Below are 26,971 nucleotides of genomic sequence, written 5' to 3' on the forward strand. Positions count from 1 at the left end.
ATTTCTATTGTTTATTGTTAAAGTCATTGAACAAATATTTGAGTAATGGTAAGAATATACAGCTAACTATAGAGTGCTATTAAGTTTCTAAAATGATTTACCATATGTACTCTCACTGCATACACTTAGGAGGCAGATGGTTACAGACAGATTTGGACTTGATTTTGCCACTCTTCACATTGGGTCATGGAGGATATATAACTCAGAGGGCTACTGTTAATTGAAACAGTAATGTTATGAGCAGTTCCCCTGTGGTATATTGGGTTAAGGATTCAGCACTGCTGCAGCTTCGCAGTAGGTTGCAACTGAGGTGTGGGTTTGATCCCTGGCCCAGGAACTTCCACATGGTGAGGGTGCAGCAAAAAAAAAAAAAATTTTAATTAAAAAAAATAGAAGTTCCTGTTGTGGCTCAGAGGGTTAGGAACCCAACATAGTCTCCCTGAGGATACAGTTTCAATCCCCGGCCTTCCTCAGTGGGTTAAGAGTCCTGCGTTGCTGCAAGCTGTGGTATAGGTTGAAGATGTGGCTCAGATCTGACGTTGCTGTGGCTGCGGCATAGGCCGGCAGCTGCAGCTCCGATTCCTCCCCTAGCCTGGGAACTTCCATATGCCACAGGTGTGGCTATAAAAAGAAAAATAAAAAATAAAATGAAGTTCATCTGTACACTTAACTCTCTGAAAAGAGAGAGTGAGAGAGTCAGAAATTAGTAACAATGCCACTCAGTATACATGCACCCAGAGCAAATACTGGCCGGAGGACATCCTCCACAGCACCATTATTTAGTTTCAAATTCAGTGTATCCCTTATAGAATAAGCATCGCACTGCACTGAGAGTGATTCTGGTGTTTGAGGCACATATTTTCCAAAAAAACATAGCCTTGGAGTTCCCATTGTGGCTCAGCAGAAAGGAACCTGACTAGTATCTGTGAGGACGTGGGTTTGATCCCTGGCCTCGCTCAGTGGGCTGGGGATCTGGCATTGCCCTGAGCTGTGGTGTGGCCTTGCTGTGGCTGTGGCATAGGCCAGCAGCTACAGCCCCTAGCCTGGGAACCTCCATATGCCGTGAGTGCAGCCTAAAAAGCGAAACAAAACAAAACAGCCTTTAAATGCAAGTCAAAAGTATCATATGCTATTTAACTGAAGGACTAGCAGTTTATCCCAACACTGGAGGAAAAACTGGTTGTGAGGGTATAATGGACATATTCCTAACGGATATAAATACGGCCCCAAAGTCTTCCAAATTCCATATCTAATAAGGATGTAAAAAGTCACAGCAGACCACCACTTCACTGTAAAGACAGAGAAAAAAGGGATAAAGTACAAGATCAAATTTATGTTTACAGATATCACAAAATTTAGTCTAGAGGAATGAAATTCTAGAGAGTATAAGATGGACAGAGTAGATAAAAAGAGGCACATTTTCAAGAGAAAAATACACTTTCTTAAAAAGATCCAAATGGATATTCTAGAACTGAAAAAGATAACATTGAATTGGATGAATATTTGATTGGGACCAGCAGAAGAAAGGATGTGTGAAATAAAAAACAGCCCAAAAGAAATTACCCAAAATGAAACAAAGAAAATACAACAGAGCATGAGGACATGTAGGATAATATGAAAAGGTGTAACATGTAATTTGAGACCTACAAGAAGAAAAAAGGAGAGAAGGTGGGGCAGAAGAAATAAAAGAGTCAGTTATTGGAAATTTTCCAAAATTGATGAAAGATATCAATCCATATATCCAATAAGTGCAGGAAACCCCAAGGCAGCAAGAAAAAACATAAATAAGACCACAGCTTAAGACATCGTAGGCAAACTTCTGAAAATCATAAAGAGAAAATCTTAATTCAAGCCAGAGTAAAAGACTCATCATATTTGGGGGAATAACTATAAGACTGGCTAGTCATTGTCATAAAAGGCAATTTTTAACATTATATTTTAAAATATATTGGCTCTTTAAAGCAAAAGCAATAATGTTTTACAGGGCTTATTTGTAGAAGTAAAATATATGACAATAACAACACAAAGAGAGGATGTAAATAGAATTTTTTTTGTCCTTTTTTGGGGGGGCCACTCCCACAGCATATGGAATATGGAAATTCCCAGGCTAGGGGTTCAACTGGAGCTCTAGCCACTGACCTATGCCACAGCCACAGCAATGCCAGATCTGAACCATGTCTGTGACCTATACCACAGCTCAAAGTAACACCAGATCCTTTAACCCACTGAGTAATGCCAGGGATTCAACCTGCATCCTCATGGATATTAGTCAGGTTCATTACTGCTGAGTGGGAACTCCCAGAATTATGTTGTTTTAAGGTCATTGTTTATAAAGAGGTAAAAGGCTAATTCAATCTAGACAATAGTAAGTTATGGATGCATTTTATAATCTCTAGGGAAACTACGAATACAATTACAAAAAGTTAGAGCTAAAATTTCAACAGAGGAGGAAAAAATGGAATAATAAAAATTATTTGATTAATACCAAAGAAAGCAGAAAGAAAAAATACATAACAGGTAAAGCAATAGAAAACAAATAGCAAGATGGCAAACTTCACCCCAATCATATCAGTAATTATATTAAATATAAACGGATTAAATGTTCCAAGTAAAAGTTAGGACTTGCCAAACTGAATATAAACATGACATTTATTCATATGCTATTATAAAGCACACATTATAAATACAAGGATACAAATAGGTGGAAGTAGAAGGATTAAGATATGCCAAGCAACACTAGTCCTGAGAAAGCAGTTATAGCTCTGTTCGTATCAGGTAAAGGACCTGACAGAAAGACATTTCACAGTGATAAAAGGGTTGCTTCATCAGCAGAAAGAAACAATTCAAAAAAAAAAAATGAGTTCCCATTGTGGCGCAGTGGTTAACGAATCCGACTAGGAACCATGAGGTTGCAGGTTCGGTCCCTGCCCTTGCTCAGTGGGTTGCCGTGATCTGTGGTGTAGGTTGCAGACAAGGCTCGGATCCCGAGTTGCTGTGGCTCTGGTGTAGGCCGGTGGCTACAGCTCCAATTGGACCCCTAGCCTGGGAACCTCCATATGCCGCTGGAGCGGCCCAAGAAATAGCAAAAAGACAAAAAAAAAAAAAAAAAAAATCAAACTACATGCACTTAATAATATAAATGAAGCATATCCAGCACTACCACCATGACTGCCACCAAAGCCACCTCAACCACTCAAGTTTCTTCTGTGACAAAAACTGTCATTTCCACCAAAACCACCTGCATGACCACCACCAAAGTTTCCAGAAGCACTTAGACCTCTTTGGCTGGATGAAGCACTAGCCATCTCTTGCTTGAATAAGGCTTTACTTACTTCACAGTTGTGACCATTGACAGTGAGGTATTTCCGAAGGACAATCTCGTCTACAGAGTCATGTTCATCAAAGGTTACCAAAGCAAAGCCTCTCTTTTTTGATACTGCCTCAGTCAGTCATGATTTCAGTCACTTCAGTTTTCCCATACCGTTCAAAATAATCTCTTAGATGATGTTCTTCAGTGTCTTCTTCAATGCGACCAACAAAAATCTTCTCAGCTAAGTAAGCACCAGGTCCCTGAGAATCTTCTCTTGAGACAGCCTGCTTTGGTTCCACAACTCTTTCATCCCCCTTGTGTGGCCTTGCATTCATGGCCCCATCCACCTTCTCCACAGTGGCATACGTGACAAAACTTAAAGCCTCTGGAAGGCTTGGTATCTGGGTCCCTCACGACCTCAGTCTCAAATGGTGGCTATGGTGGCAGTGGCAATGGCTATAGTGGATTTGGTAATGATGGGAGCAATTTTGGAGGTGGCAGAAGCTACAGTGATCATGGCAATTTACAATAATCAATCTTCAAATTGTGCACCCATGAAAGGAGGAAACTTTGGAGGCAGAAGCTCTGGCCTCTGTGGTGATAGAGGCCAATACTTTGCCAAACCATGAGACCAAGGTGGCTATGGTGGCCCCAACAGCAGCAGTAGCTATGGCATTGGCAGAAGGTTTTAATTATTATTGCCAGGAAACAAAACTTAGCAGGAGAGGAGAGCCAGAGATATGATGGGGAAGCTACAGGTTACAACAGACTTGTGAACTCAGCCAAACACAGTGGTGGCAGAGCCTAGCTGCCACAAAAAAGACATGTTTTAGACAATACTCATATGGGGGAAGAAAAAACAACTTGAACACTGTATTTGTGACTCATTGTATAACAGGTTATTTTTGTTTCTGATCTGTGGAAAGTGTAAAGCACCCCAACCAAGGATTTTAATGTAGGGTTTTTTTTGCACCCATGCTGTTGATTGCTAAATGTAATAGTCTGATCATGACACTGAATAAATGTGACTTTTTTAAAATGTGCTGTGTAAAGTTAGTCTACTCTGAAGCCATTTTGATAAATTACCCCAAGAGTGTGAAGTTAGAATTCCTTCAGGTGATCCCAGATTCCATTTGAATTTGATTTAAAACTGCTTGGGTGGAGAAGCCAAGGTCTCCAGAAACCTTGGTATGGTTGAACTGACAGTTACTGTAGTGCGACCTAGAGTTCACCATTAAAAGGAGGGCCACCCAAGCAAAGTGATGGAATTTTCTGGTTATTAATATGATCATTGGCACATCCTACATAATATAGTAAAATTGAATTACAGTACCAGATAAAATTATAGATGGGCGTGAAGTTTGTGCATCATGAATTACCATGTGCAAGCAATAAGTGATTTAATACCCTTTTTAAAAAAAAATAATCTTTGCTCCATCTCCTTTTAGGTTGGCAGAGACCTTGTCATATCTGCAAACTCTACCTACTCAATCCTGCTTCTTCTCCCTTTTACCTCACGCAGGTTATTATCACCAATAAACCTCTTTCACTCCTGTCTCAGTACTACTTCTGAGAAGCATCTACTGACACACATGCGGAGTTTAGAACTCAATCCTATGTAAGATGCAGCTCTTCTGATATATGTAAAATAACTGACCCAATCAGTTGCCCTTCTTTTTGCATCATTTAGGAAATGGATTTGCTAGTTAAGAGAGACTCAAAATAACACTGACACAAGTAAGACAGTTGACACTCCAAGCTGGTAAGCTGGCTTCACAGTATCATATAAGTCCCAACCTTCTAGCTGTTCCTACAGATCATGTGAATAAAGTCATCTTGGACCCACTAGAACAGGCAAGTGGCCAACAAAGGAACCTTGATGATGCTACATGGAAAAGAATTACCTAGACATGACTCATTCTAAAAATTGTGAGATATAACAAAATGGTAATGGTTTTATTATTTATTTAGGCCACACCCACAATATGTTCCAGGCCAGGGATCAAACTCGCATCACAGCAGTGACAATGTTGTATCCTTAACCTACTGCACCACAAGAGAACGGTGGTAATTATTTTAAATTATCGGATTTCAGCATGGTTTGTTTTACAGCAATAGATAACCAGAGCACATTTCCTAACACAGAGAGAAAAAAAACTGCACCAAGCAGGAGAACAAACCTGTGCAGCCACAGAGACAACACAGGATCATTAACCCTCTGTACCACTGCAGGAACTCTTATGTTCAGCTTTTTTAGTAACTATCAAACTGTTTTTTGGAGTTCCTGTCATGGTGCAGCAGAAACAAATCCAACTAGGAACCATGAGGTTGCAGGTTTGATCCCTGGCCTTGCTCAGGAAGTTAAGGATCCAGTGTTGCCATGAGCTGTGGTGTAGGTCACAGACATGGCTCAGATCTGGCATTGCTGTGGCTGTGGTGTAGGCAGCAGCAACAGCTCCGATTCAACCCCTAGCCTCCATATACGGCCCTTAAAAGCAAAAACAAATAAAAAAACAAACAAATAGAAAACAGTTTTACAAACAGGCTGCATTATTTTATATTCCCACTAGCAATGTATGAGCATTTTGCTTTTTCCACATCCTTCCAGGATTGTTATTGTCCTTTTTTTTGCTTTTTAGGGCTGCACCTGCTACATATGGAAGTTCCTAGGCTAGGTTCCAATTGGAGCTATGGCTGCTGGCCTATGCCGCAGCCACAGCAACGCCAGATCTGAGCCATGTCTGTAACTTACACCACAACTCGTGACAACACTGGATCCTTAAACCACTGAGCAAGGCCAGGGATGGAACCCACATCCTCAGGGATACTAGTCACACTAGGAATTCTGAGCCACAACAGGAATTCTGTCCCTAATGATTTTAAGCATCTTTTTTCTGTGCTTCTTTGGCCATTTGTATATCTTCTTTGGAGAAATGTCTGTACACATATGCATTTTTAAATTGGGTGATTTGTTAGTTATAAGAGTTCTTTGTATATTCTTGATATATTCTGGATCTTTTATCAGATTTATGATTTTTCACCTTCTTGATAATGTCCTTTGAAGCACAAAAGTGTGTTTTTTGGGGCCACACCCTTGGCATGTGGAAGTTCCCAGGCCAGGGATTGAACTCACACCAAGGCAACAATCTCACCCACTGCAGGATCCTTAACCTGCTGAGCCACAAGGGAACTCTGGTTGTTTGAGCTTTTTGCTGCATATCTAAGAAAACATTGTCTAATCCAGGTTAAGAAGATTTATCCCAATGTTTTCTTCTAAGAGTTTTACAGTTTTAACTCTTACACTTAGGTTTTGATCTATTCTAATTTTTGTCTGAACTGTGAGGGTGACTTTGAATCTTGCCTGTCATGTGGAGATAGGCTATCTCTATCATATCAAACAGGAGATAAGTGATTAGAGGTGGGAGTTCCCACTGTGGCTCACCAGGTTAAGAACCATGAATCCATGAGGATTCAGGTTTGATCCCTGTCCTTGCTCAGTAGGTTAAGGATCTGGCATTGCTGTAAGCTGTGGTGCAGGTCCCAGATGCGGTTTGGATCTGGCATTGCTGTGGCTGTGACATAACCCTGCTGCTCTGATTTGACCCCTAGCCCAGGGAACTTCCATGTGCCGTGGGTTTGGCCCTAAAAAGAAAAAAAAAAAGGAAAAAAGAAATTAGAGGTGGCATAGTGATACATACGTTCTGAGAAGAAAGGAATTCAGTGTGGCCATAGCCTAAGGCCTGTAGAGAGTATGCAGGGAGTTACAATGAATAACTGTGGCCACACCAAATGACTATAGGGGCAGAAGCGTAGTTTCCCCCATATTCTCCATCACCCACTCTCTAACCTCACCAAACAAACATGAATGTAAGGGGAAAACAAACAACAACAACAAAAAAAACCTACCAGTGTAGCAGCCAGAAATATAGCTTGGACATGACATGCCTCCCAACCTCATTTCCTTTTCCAACCTGATTGCCTCTCCTAAACCCCTCCAATGTAGAAATTCTAGAGCTTCTATTGCTGAAAACACTCAATGAGAGGTGGGGCTGGATTTGCTTCTTTTTTTTTTTTTTCCTGGTAGGCTACCAAAAGCCAGTGATGCCTCTTAAGCAGGGAAACAACATGGGATTTGGGTTTTTGGAAGCAATGGTAGTGAAAGGTGTTGTAGTTCTCAACCTTTTTCTAGCACATAAGTTAGAGACTCACATGCATAATACACTATTTTTATGAATACCACACTGATAAGCTGCATTTTGTATAGTTCCTGGTGCCCTAGGCTGCAGGAAGCCATGAATTGCAAACTAGAAAGGAGAATCAGCAAAACTGGTGATTAATTAGGTATAGCCAGATAAGAACTCTGGTTTCCAGACTGGACACCTAAGTGAGTCCTGAGTGAGTGATAGGGACAAGGAACACAGATAAAGAATAGGTTTACTATAGGGAAGGAGGGGAGTAGATGCAAGACATGTTGAGCTGGAAGTGCTTGTGGGATGCCCAAGCAACTGCATCGAGTAAGTAAGGAGTTAGTGTGAGCCTGGAAGATCTGGAATGCAGATGCCAATTTGGGAGTCAGCTTATATATGGAAAAGGATGAGCTCACTCAGGGAGTATAAGAAGATAAGTGAGTTCCAGGCCTGGAGGGAGAGGAAAGAACAGAAATAAGAGTTCAGCTTTCTGGCAGGAACCTCGTACCAAAGCAGGTATTTCATAGCCTTTCTTTGAAGCTATTGTGCAGCAGGCCCAACACAGTTTCTAGTCTTCCCTCCTGCCTCCCCCTCTCCGTGTTGCCAGGCTGCTCACCATTTCTCCAGTCAGCTCACCAGACATCCTACCTGTGGTCTGCCTTCATCCAGTTTCATCCAACTTACTGCTCTGTTCTAGGCTCTGATCACACAGCAGTGATCAAAATAGTGTCCCTACCTCAAAACTTTTACATTCTAGTGAGGGAGACAGACACACACAAATAATAGACATACTGGAGAGAGATAAATGCCATGAAGAAAAAGCAAGCAGAGTAAGAGTATGGTCTGTAGAGTGCAGAAATTGACAGAACATTATAAATCAACTACAAAAAAAATTTTTTTTAGGAGTTCCTGTCATGGCTCAACAGTTAATGAACCCAACTAGGAACCATGAGGCTGCAGGTTTGATCCCTGGCCTCACTCAGTGGGTTAAGGATCTGGCGTTGCCATGAGCTGTGGTGTAGATCACAGACATGGCTCAGATTCCGTGTTGCTATGGCTGTGGTATAGGCTGGCAGCTGCAGCTCCGATTCGACCCTTAACCTGGGAACCTCCATATGCTGTGGGTGCAGCCCTAAAAAAGACAAAATTAATAAATAATAAAAAAATAAAGTGTCATCTAAAATAAATAAAAGTTTTTAAAGAGTATGTAGAGTGATGCAGGTGACATTATTTTAAACATGACAGTAAGGAAAGTCATCTCTGGAGATGATATGTGAGTAGAGATCCGAATGAGGAAAGTCCTGGGTGAAAAAGCGGTGGCGAGAACAGGAGGGTGAAGCAAGGGAACAAGGGACTAAATCATGTATGTCTTTATAAGCCAGCATAAGGAGTCTGGCTTTCATTCTGTGTGATATGAGATCACTGGGGAGAGGCGTATTGCATAGAGGGGGGATATGATCTGCCTTAGATTTTTAACAAGATCCCTCTGGTTGCTGTGTTGAGAATAAATACTGGGGACAAGGGCAGGGGTAGAGGGATATTTTAGGAGGCTGTTGGAATGATCCTGGCCAGAGTAAGGGTGGCTTGTTGTAGGGACGGGTGGAGATGGTGAGAAGTGATCAGATTCAGGATACATTCCATACATAAAATGGACAAGATTTTGCAATCAGAACAGCCATGAGGGTGAGAGAGAAGTCCCATCATTGATATGGAGGAATGGTAGAGTAAACAGTATCAGCTGCTTCAATGGTAAAGAGGGGAAAAGTTAGTTTTAGAGGGGAAATCCGGAGTATGGCTTCAGACACATATATGCCAACTAGACATTCAACTGGAGAGTTGAAGAGGCTGTGTATGTAGCCTGCCATCTAAGTAAACAAAGGACTTTGCAGCCAACAATCCCTCAGCCACTGTAGCCACCCCCAACTGTGCACCCTGAGGGGATTCAGGATGGAGAAAAAGAGTTGACTAGCCCTAGACAGTTAAGTTGCATATCAAAGGAAGAATTTCAAGGAGCCCAGACTCCTGTGACTTATCATACAAAGAGAAAAGTACTAAATTCATTAACTCGAGCTATCTATTTTTTCTTTAAGAGTAATCTTTTCATATTAGACTACCTGGGTTTTTGTTGGTGGTGGTTGGTTTGGGGGCTATGTTTGTTTTTGCAAATTTCCTATATATCCTGGCTCCTCTCTTTCCTCTTGGGAACAGTCCCTCAGAGCTGAGAGCTTGTCCCCCAGGCTTAAGTCCTCAGCAAACTCCCGGAATAAAACACAATTCTCAACCTTTATTGTTGTTGTGCTTTGTTGTTGTTGTTGTTGACAAGGCTATAGCTTACATGAATCCGGAGTTCACAGAACTGATCAAAACTGCAAACAAATACCTGAGATTGGTCTGTGTGCCATGACATTGAAAGCCATGAACCTAGATGAGACCATCTGAAAGTGCTGGACAGAATCCCACCTCCAGAAGAAGTGAAGGAGAGAAGAGGAGAGACTCAGTGAATGACAGATGCTGTAATAGGGCCATGAAAGATCTATGAGGGGCGCAGTTGCTTCAAAGGGAAAATGACCGGTCTTAAGGGGCTCACCAGGAGCTTGGAGGCGGGATAGGGTTAGGCAACTTTCCGGGCAGGGGGGTCCGCCTTTGCAGAGACGACACGGGTTTCAGGACAAGATACAAGGGGTCTGGAAATCGCAGAGACTGCGGCTGAGGTCAAGAAGGTCGCGCGTGCCTCCATTCCAGCCCACAGTGTCCTGCCGTATCCGGACACCTGTCTTCTCCCTGAACCTCCTCTCGGGCCGCGGGGAAACCGCAGCGCGAGAGCGCCGCAGCGCGAGATCAGGCCAAGCTGCGTAGCCGGCACTACGGCTGTCGGGGAGAAGTCCGGAGCCGTCCGCAGCCGGCCGAGTCTCGCGAGAGCTCGGCCTCCCAGGCCCAGCATGCCGCGCGCGGCCGCCGCCGCCGCCGCCGCCGCCGCCGCGGCTTGAGGGCGGGAGGCTGGGGGAGGGTAGCGGAGCCGGCGCCGCCGCCATGTTGGGTCTGAGGAGACTGCTGTAGGCGCCGACCGAGCAAGTGGGCGTACGGAGCGACCCCAGCGGCGTGGGATCTGCCTCTCTGCGAGCGGCCCGGGGCGGCGGCGGCGCCATGAGCGGGGGCACCCCTTACATCGGCAGCAAGATCAGCCTTATCTCCAAGGCGGAGATCCGCTACGAGGGCATCCTCTACACTATCGACACCGAGAACTCTACAGTAGCTCTCGCCAAAGGTACGCCGGGGCGGGCCTCGGTGTGGGGGGCCGGGCCGGAATGGGCCCTCGGGGCTGCGCCTGGCTCTCGGCCGCGACCTCCTCGCTCCCCCCCTCCCCTCTCCGCCGTCCTCCCGGAGGCCGCTCCCTTTTCTCCCTCCGGGCCCCGGCGTCGCGGGCCGGGCCTCAGCCTCCCCCGGGCTCCCAGGCTTCCACCCGGAGGTCTGCGCCTTCGATCCGGGGACTAAGAACCGGGAGCGGGGCAGGCGGGGCGGCCTCAAGTCCGAGAACGGGCTGGAGAACACGGAGATACGTGTCTTCCAACTCCGAAATTCGGTGGTTCTGTCGTCTTCCCACCAAACAAAGCCTGAGTAGTCAAAGAATTTTTCCGCCGAGCCCGAGTTTAAAGTGCTGATTTGTTGATTCCCCGGCACCCATTTTCTCAGTTCTTAATTTCAATTCCGTTGCATATTCCTCAGGCGAACTGTAAGTAATATGCCCAAACTTTGGGTTCCCTCAGAGACGTAGACGGTCTCGAAATGCCATTGGTACCTTCGAGCAGATCACATCCCACTTGTCTCATGTGTGGTATTTACCTGTTAAACCGGAATCCTTCTCCAAGCCTGTTGTGCAACCATCTCTTTAAAAATGTTTGCTGCTCTCGCTTCGGCCTTGTTTCTGGAATCCCAGTGGGGAGAAGGGTTCAAGTTTGATCCAGGATCAGTGTTCTCAAGGCAGATCTGAATGATCAGTGGGCTCTGACTGACTCCCGGGGAGGCTCCCTGGGACAGAGTTCTGGGGTGTAGGAGTAAGGTGTACTCTCTAAAGTATTTAGCATCACCACAGTCTGTGTGGGTTTTGTTTCCGTTCGTATGTGACGGGCCTTTGCTCAGCCAGGAAACTAGGAAGAAAATAAACCTTAGCACCTGATCTTGAAAGAAATCTTGCAAGTTTTTGAAACACTGAGGAGAGGGAAGGAATAAAACTAAGGTAATTTTCGCAGCACATCTACTAGAGGTATAGAATGAATAGCATGATAGGGACAGAGGTCCAGAGATAGGAAGAACATTTTCTAAATCTATTTGTTTAAAAAAAAAGGGATTAATCTTTGACAATAGTTGAGTCATTTCACGGTATCCCACAAGTATTTAAGGACTTTTTTTGGATGCTCTGGTAGATCCTTTTTAATAGCACTTGTGTTGGAATGAGCATATCTGGGTAAGGAGTCTTAAATTATTTTACCTTAATTTCCCCACACACACACCCCGTATGCTAATTTTAAGGCTTTGTGAAATTATGAAAAAAAGGCCTTCTGAAGTTCTTGTTGAGAGCCATATACAGGTTGAAAGCAGTATTTCTCATTAAAGTGGTTTAATAGCTTTTTAAAGCTTGTTTTACCTAATCTGAATTTTAAGATGTCTTGCTACTTTAATGACTTATCAATGAATTAGGTGGCTGTAGTATCTTTACTCCTGACAAAGAAAAAAATCCATATGTTTTTAAGATTTCTAATGTATTTATTTCGGCCTTTTTAAAGAAAAATCATTTTAAATGCACTCTTTTATGCAAGAACCTAAAAACTGTATTTTGATAATGATCCACATTTTTAAAAATTGTCTTTGGAACAGCTTCTAGAGTCAGTTACATTTTATTAGTCTGTAATAGTTAAATTTATATGCCAAGCATAATTTGTTCCTTTTATCATGACTTGATAAATGTTACGTGAGTATAGCAATGGAAATATTTTTTTTAATCATTGAATTTAATTCTGTACTTATGGCTTTGATATTTAATCCCACATACATAATATATCCTTTTTTCTTAAATATAATTTTTTAATGTGTAACAGAAATTGGGAATTTGTGTTTGCAAAAATTGGTGGTACCAAATCTATTCTCTTAAACAGTTTTAAAATTCTCTTTGGGCTGTTAACTTTTTTCCCCCTCTGGGAAGTCTTTTTTTTTCCTAATTGTGAAATATAACCACACATATTGGAAAGATAGGTAGATAAAAATGATTTCTTTTTCTTTTTATTTTTTCTTTCTAAAAATGAAATAGTTTTAAACAGATCCTTGTTACTACCACCCAGGGCAAGACAGGCGTTGCCAACATACCAGAAGCCTCCCACCCTCTACAACTTCCATCAACAGCTGCTATCCTCTTAAGCTAGATATAAACAGTATTCTGACTTTCAGTTTTATCACTTAAGTTTATATCTCTGAATAATGAAGTTTTGACTGTTTTTGAACTTCATATAAATAGAATCATTGTGTATGTATTTTACTTTGGTTTTTGTTGCATTGTGGTATTCCATTTGTGCATGTAACAGATGTTTATTTCTGCAGTTGTTTTGGATATTTTGCAGTTGTTGTTTAAATTGTTTACAGGTTTTGGCAGTTATGACCACTGCCTTTATGAACTTTGCACCAATGCATGTTTATGTAATTTTCTTGATGGTGTTTTGTTTGTTTATTTGTTTTTGCCTTTTAGGGCCACACTCGAGGCACATGGAGATTCCCAGGCTAGGGATCTAAACAGAGCTACAGCCACAGCAAGGCCAGATTTGAGCCGTGTCTGTGACCTCCACCACAGCTCATGGCAACGCTGGGTCTTTGGCTCATTGAGCAAGGCCAGAAATTGAACCGGCAACCTCATGGTTCCTATTCAGATTCGTTTCTACTGCACCATGATGGGAACTCCGGTGTATATTTTGAATTGCAGGATCATGGGGAATGTGTGTCTTTATTAGGTAATGCCAAGAAGTTTTCCAAAGTAGTTGTTTACTAATTTTTATTTCAAATATTAGTATGTGAGAGTTACGGTTGTTCCACATCCCTCACCAACAATAATACTTGGTGTCAGTTATTTCATTTCTGCCCAATCTGGTGAGTATGTATTTGTACTTGGTTTTAATCTCCCTGATTACTAATGAAGTGAACACCTTTTCATTTCTTGATCATTTGGATTTCATCTTTCATGAAGTGCTTTTGAAATCTTTTGCCTGTTTTTCTCTAGAAATGTATGGGGTTTTTTTCTAGAGTTCGTTATTCTCAATATGAATCCTTTGCTGGATATATCTCTTGCAAGTTATCTTCCCATTTAATGGTTTCTTTTGGTGAACAGAAGTTCCTCCTTTTAGTGTACACATGTTTATCACTCTTTTCCCTTATAGATAGTGTTTCTTTTCTCTTTTCTTTTCTTTCTTTTATTTTTTTCTTTTTCTTTTTTGGCCTCCCTGTGGCATATGGATTTCCTGGGCCAAGGATCACGTCCAAGCCTCAGTTTTGACCTACACGGCAACTTAAGCAATCCTTAATCCTTAATCCACTGTGCTGGGCTGGGGATTGAACCTGTGTCCCAGCACTCCAGAGATGCCACTGATGCCGTTGTGGCACAGTGGCAACTTCTCTTTTCTTTTTTTTTAAGGAATTTTTCCCTACCCTAAGGTCATGAAGCTACTTTGATGATCTTTTCCAAACTTTTTTATTTTGCCTCTTTATATTTAGGTCTATAATGCACTTTAAATTGATTTTGTGTATGTGGTAAGGTATTTGAATCTTTAAATTTAATAAGGGAGTTACTTGGCTTGCATGGTCCAGATTATAATTTAAGTTCTTTACTTGGATATTACTTGCAATTTAAATCAATCTGGAACTGTAAAATATTCTTTAAAATTTGAACTAGTTCTGTTTGATGTAATATATAATTAGGGTAACCGTATGGCCTGGTTTGCCCTGGTGGAAAGTCCTTGTTTGTGCCTATTATTCTGAAATAATTATCAAAACATCCCTTTTCACACTCTTGAAAATGTTCCAGTTTGGATAATAAGTTGTAGATAATCAAAACCCAATCCCAAAGGTACTGCCCAATGGGTGTTGTCCTTTATTTTCTGCCAGAGATTTCACAGACTAGTTGTAGTTCTGTAAAAGTGAAATTGAGGTTAGTTTGATGAACTTTGATGCTCAGAATCTTCTAAATCAATGTCAAGAAGTTTTAAAGGCAACATAGAAAGACTTTAATGTCAATATGAGTATATTAATAAATAATTTGGGTTGTATTTTTTTTCTTGTAGTCTTTGTCACAGCTCTGAGGTTTTTTCCTTCCTAATAGTGATCCTGGCCCTACATGTAATCTTCTTAGCTTATTTGCATGTTTCTTGTCTTTCTTCACCTTCCTTCCCCACATAGAGTGAGCTCCTGGGATATGAACAAATGCTTATTAAATGAATGATTTAGCATTTTAGTTTATTAATTTTGTAGGACTCTCTTGGGGGCTTCTCCAAATTCCATGTTCACAATTGTATCTCTCTTTAATATTGAAATACGTAAGGTATGTTGCCCCCCCCAACAGTAAGAAATTTTGGAGAATAGGGATATAAGAGGATAAAATCTTATGACATGATTTAAATGACATTGTTGGGGAGACAGAGTTTTACCTTATGAACTCAAACTCAATTATAATTTCATTTAAAATTTAAGGTAAGAATCAGTTTAGAATGTTTGAGGGGAATTGCAAAATGATGACATGCATGACTAGTTTGTGGATTACATCCACTTGTATTTGCAGCTATGTCTGACTGTAACACCCAAGCACATGCTAGAACCAGATACCAAGAGATCCCTCACAGAATGGAAGCTCTGTGAAGGCGAGCATTTTATCTCCTTCATAGCTCTACCCCCAATACCTGAAGCAGTGCCTGGCATGTAGCTGGCTCTTGGTAAATATTTGAATAAATGAAAAGATATTTGTAGTTATTGAAGATTTCTAATTATGGGAATCTCAAAGTTGGTGGCAGTTCACATTTCCGATAAGCATTGTGTACATAGATGTTAACACTCTCTAAATAAAATAGGCTGAAATTAGTGAAATTCTTATCTGACATATATTTAGTTCACTGTACCTGGCTAATATACTCCTCAAATAAAAACCAGATTGCCATTGAATTAGGAAAAGAGACTTTGTTGAAGAATGATTGTATAAGCCAGCTGCTTTTAAAATGATTTGCTCTTGGAATTCCCTTGTGGCTCTGTGGGTTAAGTATCTGGCGTTGTTACTGCAGTAACCCTGGTGTTGGTTCGGTCCCTGGCCCGGGAACTTCTGCATGCCATGGGTGCAGCCAAAAAAAATAAAATAAAGTAATTGGTGGAGGAATATAAAAGCAGGTAAATTGGTAATGGATTATTTCCTAATCATCTGCTAAGTCTTAGCATTGACATAGTTTACCCATTTCTTGATTGTTAACTAGTCATAAACTTGAGTAGGAGAGCTTTGTACGATAGATGAAATGCCCATGAAGTACTTTTTTGATTTCTTGCATTAGTACCTGAATTGGGAATCTAGCAATTTACAAAATCACTACCTACAACAGCAAAGATCTAGTGAAATTAATGCTGCAGTTTCTTTTGGTTCCCTGCTTTAGCGAGAATGCCAGAACTTGGAGCCGTGGAAACAGTTTGTTGTTGCTGCGTAGTCTGCAGAAATTCTTGGTAATTCTGGGAGTCTTGAGTCAGTTGCCAAAAACTAACTGCATTTTCCAGTGGAGTAATGAGATAAGCCATGACTTTCTGAATCAGAAGTAAAGAAAATTAGCATAAAGCCTGGAGAAAATAATAGTAGAAGGAAAGAAATAGTAAGAATAAGGAAATCTTACCTGTGCATGATACATAGTAAGAGTTTTGTATTTACTCAGTGCCAAAGTAATAATAATAGAAACTTTATTATGTATTAGATGGTTTAACCTGAATTTATTACTCTGTGATAGAAGGTGCTCTCTATAGGAACAGTTTACCTTTTATGATGCTTTAAAGTAATACCTCAGTTAGCCATTTTGAAAACTGGATATCATTGAATTAAGTTTTTTAATGGGTAAGGTGTGAGTCTGTAAAATATTTTATTCATAAGGATTTTATTCTAGTTTTATGGAGTGTTTTTTTCTGGAAGAAAATGTGACCTAAAAGGCTGGTTGGACTACCTGGTAGCTCTTTGACCTTGGACAAGTTATTATTTAACCTTAGCTTTAACTTCTTCATCTTTAGGGGAGGGGGGCATATGGAAGTTGCCTGGCCAGGGATCAAACCCAAGCCACAGCTGCCCACAATGCTAGATCTTTAACCCACTATACCACAAGGGAGCTTCCTAACTTCTTCATCTTTTAAATAAGGATAATAATACACATCTTTCAGAGTCATTCTGAGAATTGAATGTGATAATACCAAAAGTTAACTAGTTTATTGTAGGTATAGAGTATAGTTATATCATTGCTATTTCCAACCACCATCTCCACCTTTGTCCACGTACCCCAGTTCCATCAGTTGTTCAGAGCTACTGTAGTCTACGGTCTTTTTTTTTTTTTTTTTTTTTTTCCTCTTTTTGCCTTTTCTAGGACTGATCCTGTGGCATATGGAGGTTCCCAGGCTAGGGGCTGAATCGGAGCTGTAGCCACCGGTCTACACCACAGCCACAGCAACACAGGATCCAAGCCACGTCTGTGACCTACACCACAGCTCACGGCAATGCTGGATCCTTAACCCACTGTACGAGGCCAGGGATCGAACCGGCCACCTCATAGTTCCTACTCAGATTCGTTAACAACTGCGCCACAACGGGAACTCCAACGGTCTTGATCTTAACTACCTTTCACTGTCCCACACTCTCCTCATAACTTTATTTCCTGCTTTAACTCCACAGGCAGTTTTTGCAGTCAGTACAGAGTACTGTCAGATCCCCTTCCACTTTCCCACTTTATTGTGCATGCTTGGAGAAACCACAGCCTTGATTGTATTGACACAGTTATGCTGACCAGTTTCATGTACATTTATGTTCACTAAGCTCAGCAGTCATGGTTACTTCCCATATGTCATATATTTCTGTAGTCCATTCATTTCATTTTTCTGCATGACTATTTCATTCCTTGTTTTTCTCAGACTTACAACACCTCTTCCCCTGTTTTTGCTTTCACACTATGAACCTTGCTTTCTATTTAATTGAGAACAGAATATCAAACAGAAGAGAATTGTGGTCCACTCATCCCACATGTACCCAGTTACCTGCATCTGCCCCAAACCTCTCCTTTGTTCTGGTCAATATAGATAAATTCTAAGGCCACCCTTCACTTACACTTCAGCAGTTCTTTACTGTCTCTTGTGTATTCATTTTTCCCTTCTCTATCAGATCCTTCCTGTCTACTCACAGATATGTTGTTATTCACCCATCTTTAAGAACAACAACATCAAAAAACCTACTACCACTCTTAGCCATAGTTCCTCTTTTCTAGCTACTGCTCCTTTCTTTTTTGCTTTTTAGGGTTGCACCTGTGGCATATGGAAGTTCCCAGGGTAGGGGTCGAATCTTTGATACTAGTTGAGTTTGTAACCCGCTGAGCCACAATAGGAACTCCTTCTGCCCCATGCCTCCTTAACATCTCCACCTGGCGGCTTGTCTACTAGGTCTCTCCCGTTCAATATGTCCCAAACTTGTTTCTCCATCTAATTGAATGAAAACTTGTTCTTTTAGTTGGTAAGATCTAATATCTTTGAGTCATTCTTAATTTCTCTGCCCTCTTACACCTCATATGTGTTTCTGATCCTGTCAGCTCTACTTTCAGAATATGCAGTACCACCTCTACTGCTCTACTTTGTTCCGTTATCTCTCACCAGTGTGTATTCAGAGACACTAAGGGGTTCCTATTGCTTTTTTACAATGTTGACCACTTAGTCGATTCTCTTTTTTTACCCTCCAATATTGCTTAAGCATATCTTCATCTTTAAAAAAAAAAAAAAGAGGGGCGTTCCCTGCGTGACTCAGCAGTTAATGAACCCGACTAGGATCCATGAGGATGCAGGTTCCATCCCTGGCCTTGCTCAGTGAGTTAAGGATCCGGCGTTGCCGTGAGCTGTGTGTAGGTCACAGACACAGCTTGCTCGGATCCTGCATGGCTGTGGCATAGGCCAGCAGCCATGGCTCCAATTAGACCCCTAGCCTGGGAACTTCCATATGCTGTGGGGGCGGCCCTAAAAAGCAGAAAAAAAAAAATAGAATGTGTGGGTGGCAAATTTTCTTTTCTTTCTTTCTCTCTCTCTCTCTCTTTTTTTTTTTTTTTTTTTTTTTTTTTTTTGTCTTTTTAGGGCTGCACACTCAACACATGGAGGTTCACAGGCTAGCAGTAGAATCAGAGCTGTAGCCGCCAGCCTACACCATAGCCACAGCAACACCAGATCTAAGCCACATCTTCCACCTACACCACAGCTCAGGGCAATGCCACATCCTTAACCCACTGAGCGAGGCCAGGGATCAAAACCTACATCATCATGGATACTAGTCAGATTTGTTTCCGCTGAGCCATGACGGGAACTCCGCAAATTTTCATAGTGAACCTGTGTTTTTCTTGATTATTTGATTGGCTATAACATTACAAATTTGGGATCTTTTTTCTGTAGAACTTTGAAGTTATTGGATACTTATCTGCTAACATTATGGTGTTGCTGATGCCATGCTGATTCTATTACTTTTTGCACTGGAAGCTTTATTTTTGGAGTTCAGGAATGTTGCCACATTGGTGTTTTTTTTTTTTTTTTTTTTTCCCCTCAGTGGTTCTTTGTGGATTTCGTAAATCTAAAGACACAAGTTTCTTTAACCTAATAAATTCTACTCTCTCTCTGACTTTGAGATTAATTTCTCTTCTACCATTGCGTTTTCTGTTTTGTTTTGTTTTTCTTTTTTTCTTACATTTTTTCTATGGTAGCACCTGTGGCATATGTAAGTTCCTGGACTGGGGTTGAATCAGAGTTGCAGCTGCAGGGCTATGCCGTAGCTATGGCAACACTGGATCCAAGTCACATTTGCAACCTACACAATAGCTTGTGATAGCAGTGAATCCTAAGCCCTCTGAGTAAGGCCAGGGATCGAACCCATATCCTCACGGAGACTGTATAGGGTCCTTACCCAGCTGAGCCATAATGAGAACTCCCTTGGTTTTTAATTTTTAATTCTTGTGTCTCTGTCTTTTGGTTTTATGAGCTTGGGAGATGAAAATATAAAACAAAAGAATGCCCAACTGAAAGCAGCTTAGAGAGTCAAGATTAAATTTAGACTGCAGATTGGACATGCTCTTTTTCTTCCTGGTGATAAATCCTGCTAACACTATATGAGAAGGACTTTTTTTAAGGCATAAACCCATAAAGGACAAGTGGATTTGGAATGGAGATAACAGCAACAAAATTTGGGGGACCAAAAAACAAATAGATGAGTTTAAATGACTTCTTAGCAGAATTTAGAAATCTGCAGATTATGTGGACAGTGGGTAAAGCCAAGAAGTAAACCTGATTTGCATCCAGACTCCTAAAAGTTTCAGTAATTGGCATCATCATGTGCAGTCGAAACAGGGACTGTAAAGTAATTGGGTGAAGATAGAGGTTAAAAACTGGAAGATTAACTTGAAACTTGTTTCAACAGTGGTCAGATTTTCAAAGCCCCTTTTGCATTTCACACAACCAGATAACTACTCTTGTCCAACCCTGGTAATCTCTGATGAGGGTATACTAGAGGTTCTGGAGAAACTTGAGCACATTTGGGAGCAGAGGTACCTACCATACTAACAACAGTGTGGAGCAAATGGTGTATAGAGGAAGCTTTCATCTGCCTGGTGCTTATTATATCCATTTAAGAGAATTACTGAGCACCAGTATGACTACACATAGACACTATACTAGGTACTAGGAAACTAAAGAGAGCAACAGAGGCAAGGTTCTTGACCCAGCATCTAAGCTAGGGTCTGACAGTCACAATTAGCCACATGAAGAAGATATCTAAGAAGTGTCCAGTCTCAGGTCACAGGGAGTTTGTAGTCCCTCGGGGAAAAGAACACACAGACAACGACAGAGTCCATGACTCCTATCCTGATACACAATCCTTTGTAACTTAACTTAAGGTAGGACCACTCTAGTTATCATTTAGGCCTTTGGGTCAGTCAGGTTCCCTCAGACTTGGGGCCTTTTCACAAGATTCCCTTGAATTGGAATGCTCTTCCTTTACACCTTACATGGCTGTTGTTGTAGAAATAGACAAAGCAACCAATTGAGAACAAAGTCACAAGGGAAAGAGAAGAACTAACAGCTCTGGAAGACTCAAGTCCTGATGAAAATGTGTCACATAACAGACTCAAGCACTCCTTCCCCTTTTACTTTGCTTCCACTGCTACGTTTATCTTTTTTTTTTTTTTTTTTTTTTTTTTTGTCTTGGGCTGCTCCCGTGGCATATGGAGGTTCCCAGGCTAGGGGTCGAATTGGAGCTGTAGCCACTGGCCTACGCCAGAGCCACAGTAACTCGGGATCCGAGCTGTGTCTGCAGCCTACACTACAGCTCACGGCAACGCCGGATCGTTAACCCAATGAGCAAGGGCAGAGACCGAACCTGCAACCTCATGGTTCCTAGTCGGATTCGTTAACCACTGCGCCACGACGGGAACTCCCTCTTAATTTATTCCATTTGTCATTTGAATGGCATGCTAACAAGTCTGAATTTTCTTGATGGCTTGTAGAGAGCCATTGAAAGTTTTTCGCCAATAAAGTGACATGTCAGAGCCCAGATTTAGGAAGTTTATACTTACAGTAGTGTGCAAAAATTGGGGGTGAGGGTCATTTGGAATATTTTAGGTGTTTGGGGAAGAGGAAATATAAGCCTGAGCTTATAGAGAGGAAGGAGTAGATACATGAGAAATTAGAATAAATTGGCTTTAACGAATTGGACAAGTGGAGGAGTTCCCACTCTGGCATAGTAGGAGCCCTGGGATGCAGGTTTGATCCCCAGCCTGCAACTGTGGGTTAAAGATCCAGCATTGATGCAGCTGCAGCTCGGTCGCAGCTGCAGCTCACATCTGATCCCTGGCCCAGGAATTCCATATGCCTTGGGCATGGCCAAAAAAGAAAAAATAAACAAATAAATGAAGACAGTATTGATATTTTATTCTCTCAGATTAGCAATAATAAGTGTAGATCAATTTTCTTTTGCCATTATGTGCTTTATAAAAATGTTTCAGGATCTCTTACCTACAGTTTCAGAGAGGTCCTTATTTATGTGTTTTGCATTGTTGTTTTGTTGTTTTTGCATCACCGTCTAAACTTTCAGATTGCTTTTTTGGCTTTACAGTTCTCTCTTCACGCCACTCTTTCTAAATTCTCATTCTCACTAGTCATTATTCCCTTACACTCAGTCTGAAATTCTCATGGTTGAACCAAGGTATGTCTGAGTAAATCTACATATATTAGTAATCCAAAGGGAAGAAGCAAGTGAAATTGCAAATAAGGCTGAGCAAGCTCTCAAGCCTATAATTGTGGAAGGTGACATTGGGTTAAAAGAAATGTATGGGTCTTTCTTCCCCCAAGACTGTAGGGAAGAGGGGAGAACTGAATGAAGATGATGAAATATGTTAATGAACAGGACAAGATAATTTTGAGTCTTTTTCTTCAAGTAGGATTTTAACTTTTAGAATTAAGTGAAAATGAGTTTGTTTTAAGAATATGGTTGAAAAGGTGAAAGGAAAGTCATCTGGGCCGTGGACTCTTATCTTTGGATCACCAATGATTGGCATGTTATACTGCTGAGGAGATTGAGAGTATTGCAGAGAGAAGATTAGTAGTAATGTCTCTATTATGGATGACAAGTATGTAGTGGGTACAGGAAGAGATTACAGAGGCTAGGGACAGATGTTTTCACTCAGCACAATAATATTTCCTAACAAAAAAGAAAGTAGTGTGGATAAGGGTGAAGAATGGACCAAAGACGAGGGTTCAGGTGTGCAGAAAGTGGAAGTTTGTAAAGGCAGGTTGTGGTGTGATTCAGAGAGCAGGGCTGTACAATCGTACTTTTTAAAGCTCCCCCTCAAGTTAAAAGAAAAAAAAAAAAAATCCAAGGAGTTCTTGTGTGGCACAGCAGGTTAAGGATCCAGCATAGTCACTGCAGCAGCTTGAGTTGCTGTGGCATGGATTTGATCCCTGGCCCCAGACTTCCATATGCCATGGGCAAGGCAAAAAAAAAACAAAAAGAAAAAAATCTAGAGTCTGCTTACTACTGTCCTGCTATCAGGGTCTACATTGTAGAAGAGATAGCTTGATAAATGGAGCTCTTTCAATATTTAAGTAATTAAACCTTGTATTAAACCCTTATATAACAGCTTGTTCTAAATATGTCGTATCTCAAATAGTTTCGGCAAGAGTTAAATATAAATTAAATATAAATACTGAGTATGAACCAAGAACCGTACTTGAAGACAAATATCAGAAGGAGAAAAAAAAATACCAAGTGCAGCTTTTCAGTACTTTTTTCCCTCTCTGGTTTGATGCTTGTGCATCTATGGTGTTTTTTAAAAAAAAAAATCTGTGTGCTATTTTTTTTGTTTGTTTTCCCATCCTGTTGTCCAGCTGTTATTTCTTTTTGCTGTAAGTAGTCATTTTCCTATTTTATTCTAAGTAGGTTTATTGTATAATTTAATTCAATTCCCTTGATATTAAACAGTGCTCAGTAATTTTGGAAATAGCTTACTTAATAGCTTTTTCCACTGTGGAATTTATTCAAGAAATACGTAAATGTCAGCAGTATGTAGGGCACTGTGTTAGATACTGTGGGAGTTGCAAAGATACAGATATTTCTCCTGAAGATCTTTCATCCGAGAAGAGGTAGGTCTAGACAATGGTAGAATGCTCTGTGAGAGGAAGAATGTGTCCCTTCCACCTGGGAGTATTACCGGTTGAGTTGAGTGATGGCAAGGGTTGTATCAGTTTGGCTGGGCCACAGTGCCCAGGTAGTTGGTTACATATTCTGGATGTTTCTGAAGGTGTTTTTTAAATTAAATTAATGTTTAAATTAGTGGACTTTGAGTAAAACAGATAATTGTCCATTATGTGGGGTATGGGTGGGTCTCAGCCAGTCAAGTTGAAGGCCTTAATAGAGCAAAGACTAACCTCCTCTGAGCAGGAAGGAATTCTGCCAGACCACCTTTGGACTTACAGTTCTCCAACCTGCTTGCCTACTCTGCAGATTTTAGATAGTCACATAAGCCAGTTCCTTAAAATAAATCTCTCTGTGTCTCTGTGTGTATATATGCATCCTGTTGGTTCTGTTTCTTTGGAAAATCGTCATGAACACAAGTAGTATCTAAGCTGAAATTTAGGATAGGTCAGGTTTAGGGAAGAGCTATAGTAGAGGACAGAAAATCTGCTCTGTGTATGGACAATAATAAATTTGCTTGGCACTTAAGTTTGGATAAGTGATTAGGACCAAGTCTTAAAACTGATACTTGACAGAGGAGTTTTAACTTTGAGGGTACATCATACATGTTATTCTAGATTTCCATTTGAACTTAGCCTTAGTTCCCCAACTTACTTTTAGACATTTCCTGAATAATTCAACCTTTCGTTTATTGCTCTTATTTTAGTATTCTATAGACTTTTCTTCTTTAGCAATCAACATTAGAGCCTAATTTATAATTTTTTGTTTGTGTCTAAAAGTTGTTAGAGGGAGTTCCCATCATGGCTCAGCAGAAACTAATCTGACTAGTATCCACAAGGACACATGTTCAATCCCTGGCCTCACTCAGTGGGTTAAGGATCCAGTGTTGCTGTGAACTGTGGTGTAGGTCACAAACATGGCTGGGATCCCACATTGCTGTGGCTGTGGTGTAGGCTAGCAGTTATAGCTCTGATTCTACCCTTAGCCTGGTAACCTCCATATGCCACGGGTGCAGCCCTTTAAAAGAAAAAAAAAAGGTTGTTAGAGCCTTTGGAAAAGTTTTAACATCATTTTGAGGGTTCCCACCATACTTAATTATAGATGTATGTATCGAATTTAAACTTAAAAGCTTTGGTATTTTATAATAGAGCTATTGTATTGAGAATTTGGTCACTACAGCTCTTCCCTATACGGGTACTTTGAAGGGAGGGGAAGCACACCCTCTGCAAATGGAAATTCCTTGGCCAGCCACCAGAGCCACTGCAGTGACAATGCTAGATCCTTAATCCACTGAGCTGTAAAGAAAATCCTATATGTATGGATATTAATACACTGGTAACCAGGTTTGGCATTAGTGTGATGTTCAAGATTGTTTGACCTAGAGACAGATTTTTTTTTTTTTTTTGTCTTTTTGTCTTTGTTGTTGTTGTTGTTGTTGTTGTTGCTATTTCTTGGGCCGCTCCCGCGGCATATGGAGGTTCCCAGGCTAGGGGTCGAATTGGAGCTGTAGCCACCAGCCTACGCCAGAGCCACAGCATCGCGGGATCCGAGCCGCGTCTGCAACCTACACCACAGCTCATGGCAACGCCGGATCGTTAACCCACTGAGCAAGGGCAGGGACCGAACCCACAACCTCATGGTTCCTAGTCGGATTCGTTAACCACTGCGCCACGACGGAAACTCCTAGAGACAGATTTTTTAGGTAAATGATTTTGCCAGAACTTTGACCTTTTTTTTTTTTTTTTTTTTTTAAGAAGATTATCATTGGAGTTCTCACTGTTGCACAGTGGTTAAGAATCTGACTGCAGTGGCTCAAGTTGCTGCCAAGGCACAGGTTCAATCTTCAGCCCAGCACCGTGGGTTAAGGATGCAGAGTTGCCACAGCTATGGCGTAGGTTGCAGCTCCAATTCGCATTCACTCCCTGGCTCAGGATCTTCCATATGGCACATGTCGCCCCCCCCCCCAAAAAAAACTTGTCACATCCATTTCTCTTAATACATCTTTGCTGTTGTTTGTAGTCAGAAGTTGCGAATTGATTATATTCTTTTAAGACTAATAGAAAAAAATACATTTTTCCTACTTCCCACTCTATTAAACATCAGCCTAAAACTGGAGCTTTTCTAGTTTGGCAAATAAGAAAAACTAGAATACTTACTAAAGCAATGTCACAACATGATGAAATTGAGACTATAGAGGACAACTACCTGTATTTTCAACATTATAATCCACCTATTATTACCATGTTGTGTATTCTCTTACCAGCTATATTTGTGTGTGTGTGTTTTATTGAGGTGAAATTCATATACAGTAAAGTGTATGATTCAGTGGCATTTTGTCTAATCACAGTGTTATGCAGTCACCACCTTTCCCTATTTCAAAACTTTTTCTTCACCTTGGGAAAAGACTTCTTACCTGTTGAGTAATCCTTCCCCATTTCCCCCTTCAGATTAGTAACCACTAATCTGCTTTCTGTCTCTGGCTTTCCTTTTCTCTATATATGGTGTAAAAGAGATCACACAATATGTGACTTTTGTGTCTGGCTTCTTCACTTAGCGTAATGCTTTGGAGCTTCTTTCTAGCTGTAACATATCAGCATTTTGTTTCTTTTTATAGCTTGATAATACTCGTGTGTGTGTGTGTGTGTGTGTGTGTGTGTCTGTGTCTGTGTCTGTGTGTATTCTATCCATTAATCCGTTGATGGGCTTTGGGTTGTTTCCAACTTTTGGCAGTTATGAACAATACTGCTTGAAATATTCATGTGCAAGTTTCTGTGCAGACATAGGTTTTCTTACATATGAATGAAATTGCTGAATCACGTTATTATATATTTAGTTTTTTGAGGAACTGCAAAGCTATTTTCTACAGGGACTTCACCATTTTACTTTTCCACCAGCAATGTGCATGGATTCCTGTTTTACACATCCTCATCAATATTTGTTATTTTCTAATTTTTTTAATCATTAAAGCCATCCAAAAGTTTGTTGGTGTTGTTTGTTTGTTGTTTGTTTATGGCCGCACCCATGACATACGGAAGTTCCCTGGCCAGGGAGTGAATCTGAGCCGCAGCTGCAACCTATGCCACAGCTGTGGCAACTCTGCACACAGAATTCCCTGGCCGGGGATTGTACCCATGCCTCAGCAGCAATGTGAGCTGCTCCAGTCAGATTCTTAACTGCAGTGGGAACCTGTAAAAATAGTTTTGATTTGCATTTGTATAATGACCAATGATATTAAACTTCTTTTTTATGAGCTTATTGCCTATTTGTATATCCTTTTTGAGGAGCATCTCCAAGTTTTTACTTATTTTGCCAGTATTTTGTTGAGGGTTTTTGTGTCTGTATTCATAAGAAATATTGATCTGCTCCTTTCTTATGGTATCTGTCTGACCATGGCGTCAGGATGATGCTGACCTCATAGAATGTGTTACGGTGAGTTCTCATCATGGCTCAACAGAAACAAATTGATTAGCATCCATGAGGACACAGGTTTGATCCCTTGCCTTTCTCGGT

At 41.0% G+C, this 26,971-nt stretch overlaps 1 protein-coding gene and 1 pseudogene across 11 annotated transcripts in view; one reads left to right on the top strand and one right to left on the bottom strand.

Annotated features, from left to right (window-relative positions):
* Window positions 1-2,631: 2,631 nt before the first annotated feature.
* On the bottom strand, window positions 2,632-8,140 carry LOC110255282 (heterogeneous nuclear ribonucleoprotein A1 pseudogene; annotated as a pseudogene). Its single transcript, XR_014808617.1, has 2 exons — window positions 8,114-8,140; window positions 2,632-3,745 (listed from the first exon to the last, which is right to left on the bottom strand). The product of XR_014808617.1 is annotated as a heterogeneous nuclear ribonucleoprotein A1 pseudogene (transcript).
* A 2,323-nt stretch (window positions 8,141-10,463) lies between these two features.
* The window catches only part of LSM14A (LSM14A mRNA processing body assembly factor), a 55,082-nt gene continuing 38,574 nt past the window's right edge, over window positions 10,464-26,971 (top strand). For 9 of the 10 annotated variants that reach the window (XR_014804835.1, XR_014804836.1, XR_014804838.1 and 6 more), the window contains exon 1: window positions 10,464-10,762. Coding sequence is in view for 2 of the 10 variants with exons in the window: in XM_084958195.1 (XP_084814321.1) it covers window positions 10,642-10,762 (121 nt within the window). In the remaining 8 variants the exon portion in view is untranslated. 10 annotated transcript variants of the gene reach the window in all.

The sequence above is a fragment of the Sus scrofa genome, chromosome 6 (assembly GCF_054392235.1).
Source record: "Sus scrofa isolate SSC_HxYL_T2T_F1_AM1 chromosome 6, Sscrofa_HxYL_maternal_Yorkshire_Landrace_v2.0, whole genome shotgun sequence".
NCBI classification, from domain to species: Eukaryota; Metazoa; Chordata; class Mammalia; order Artiodactyla; family Suidae; genus Sus; species Sus scrofa.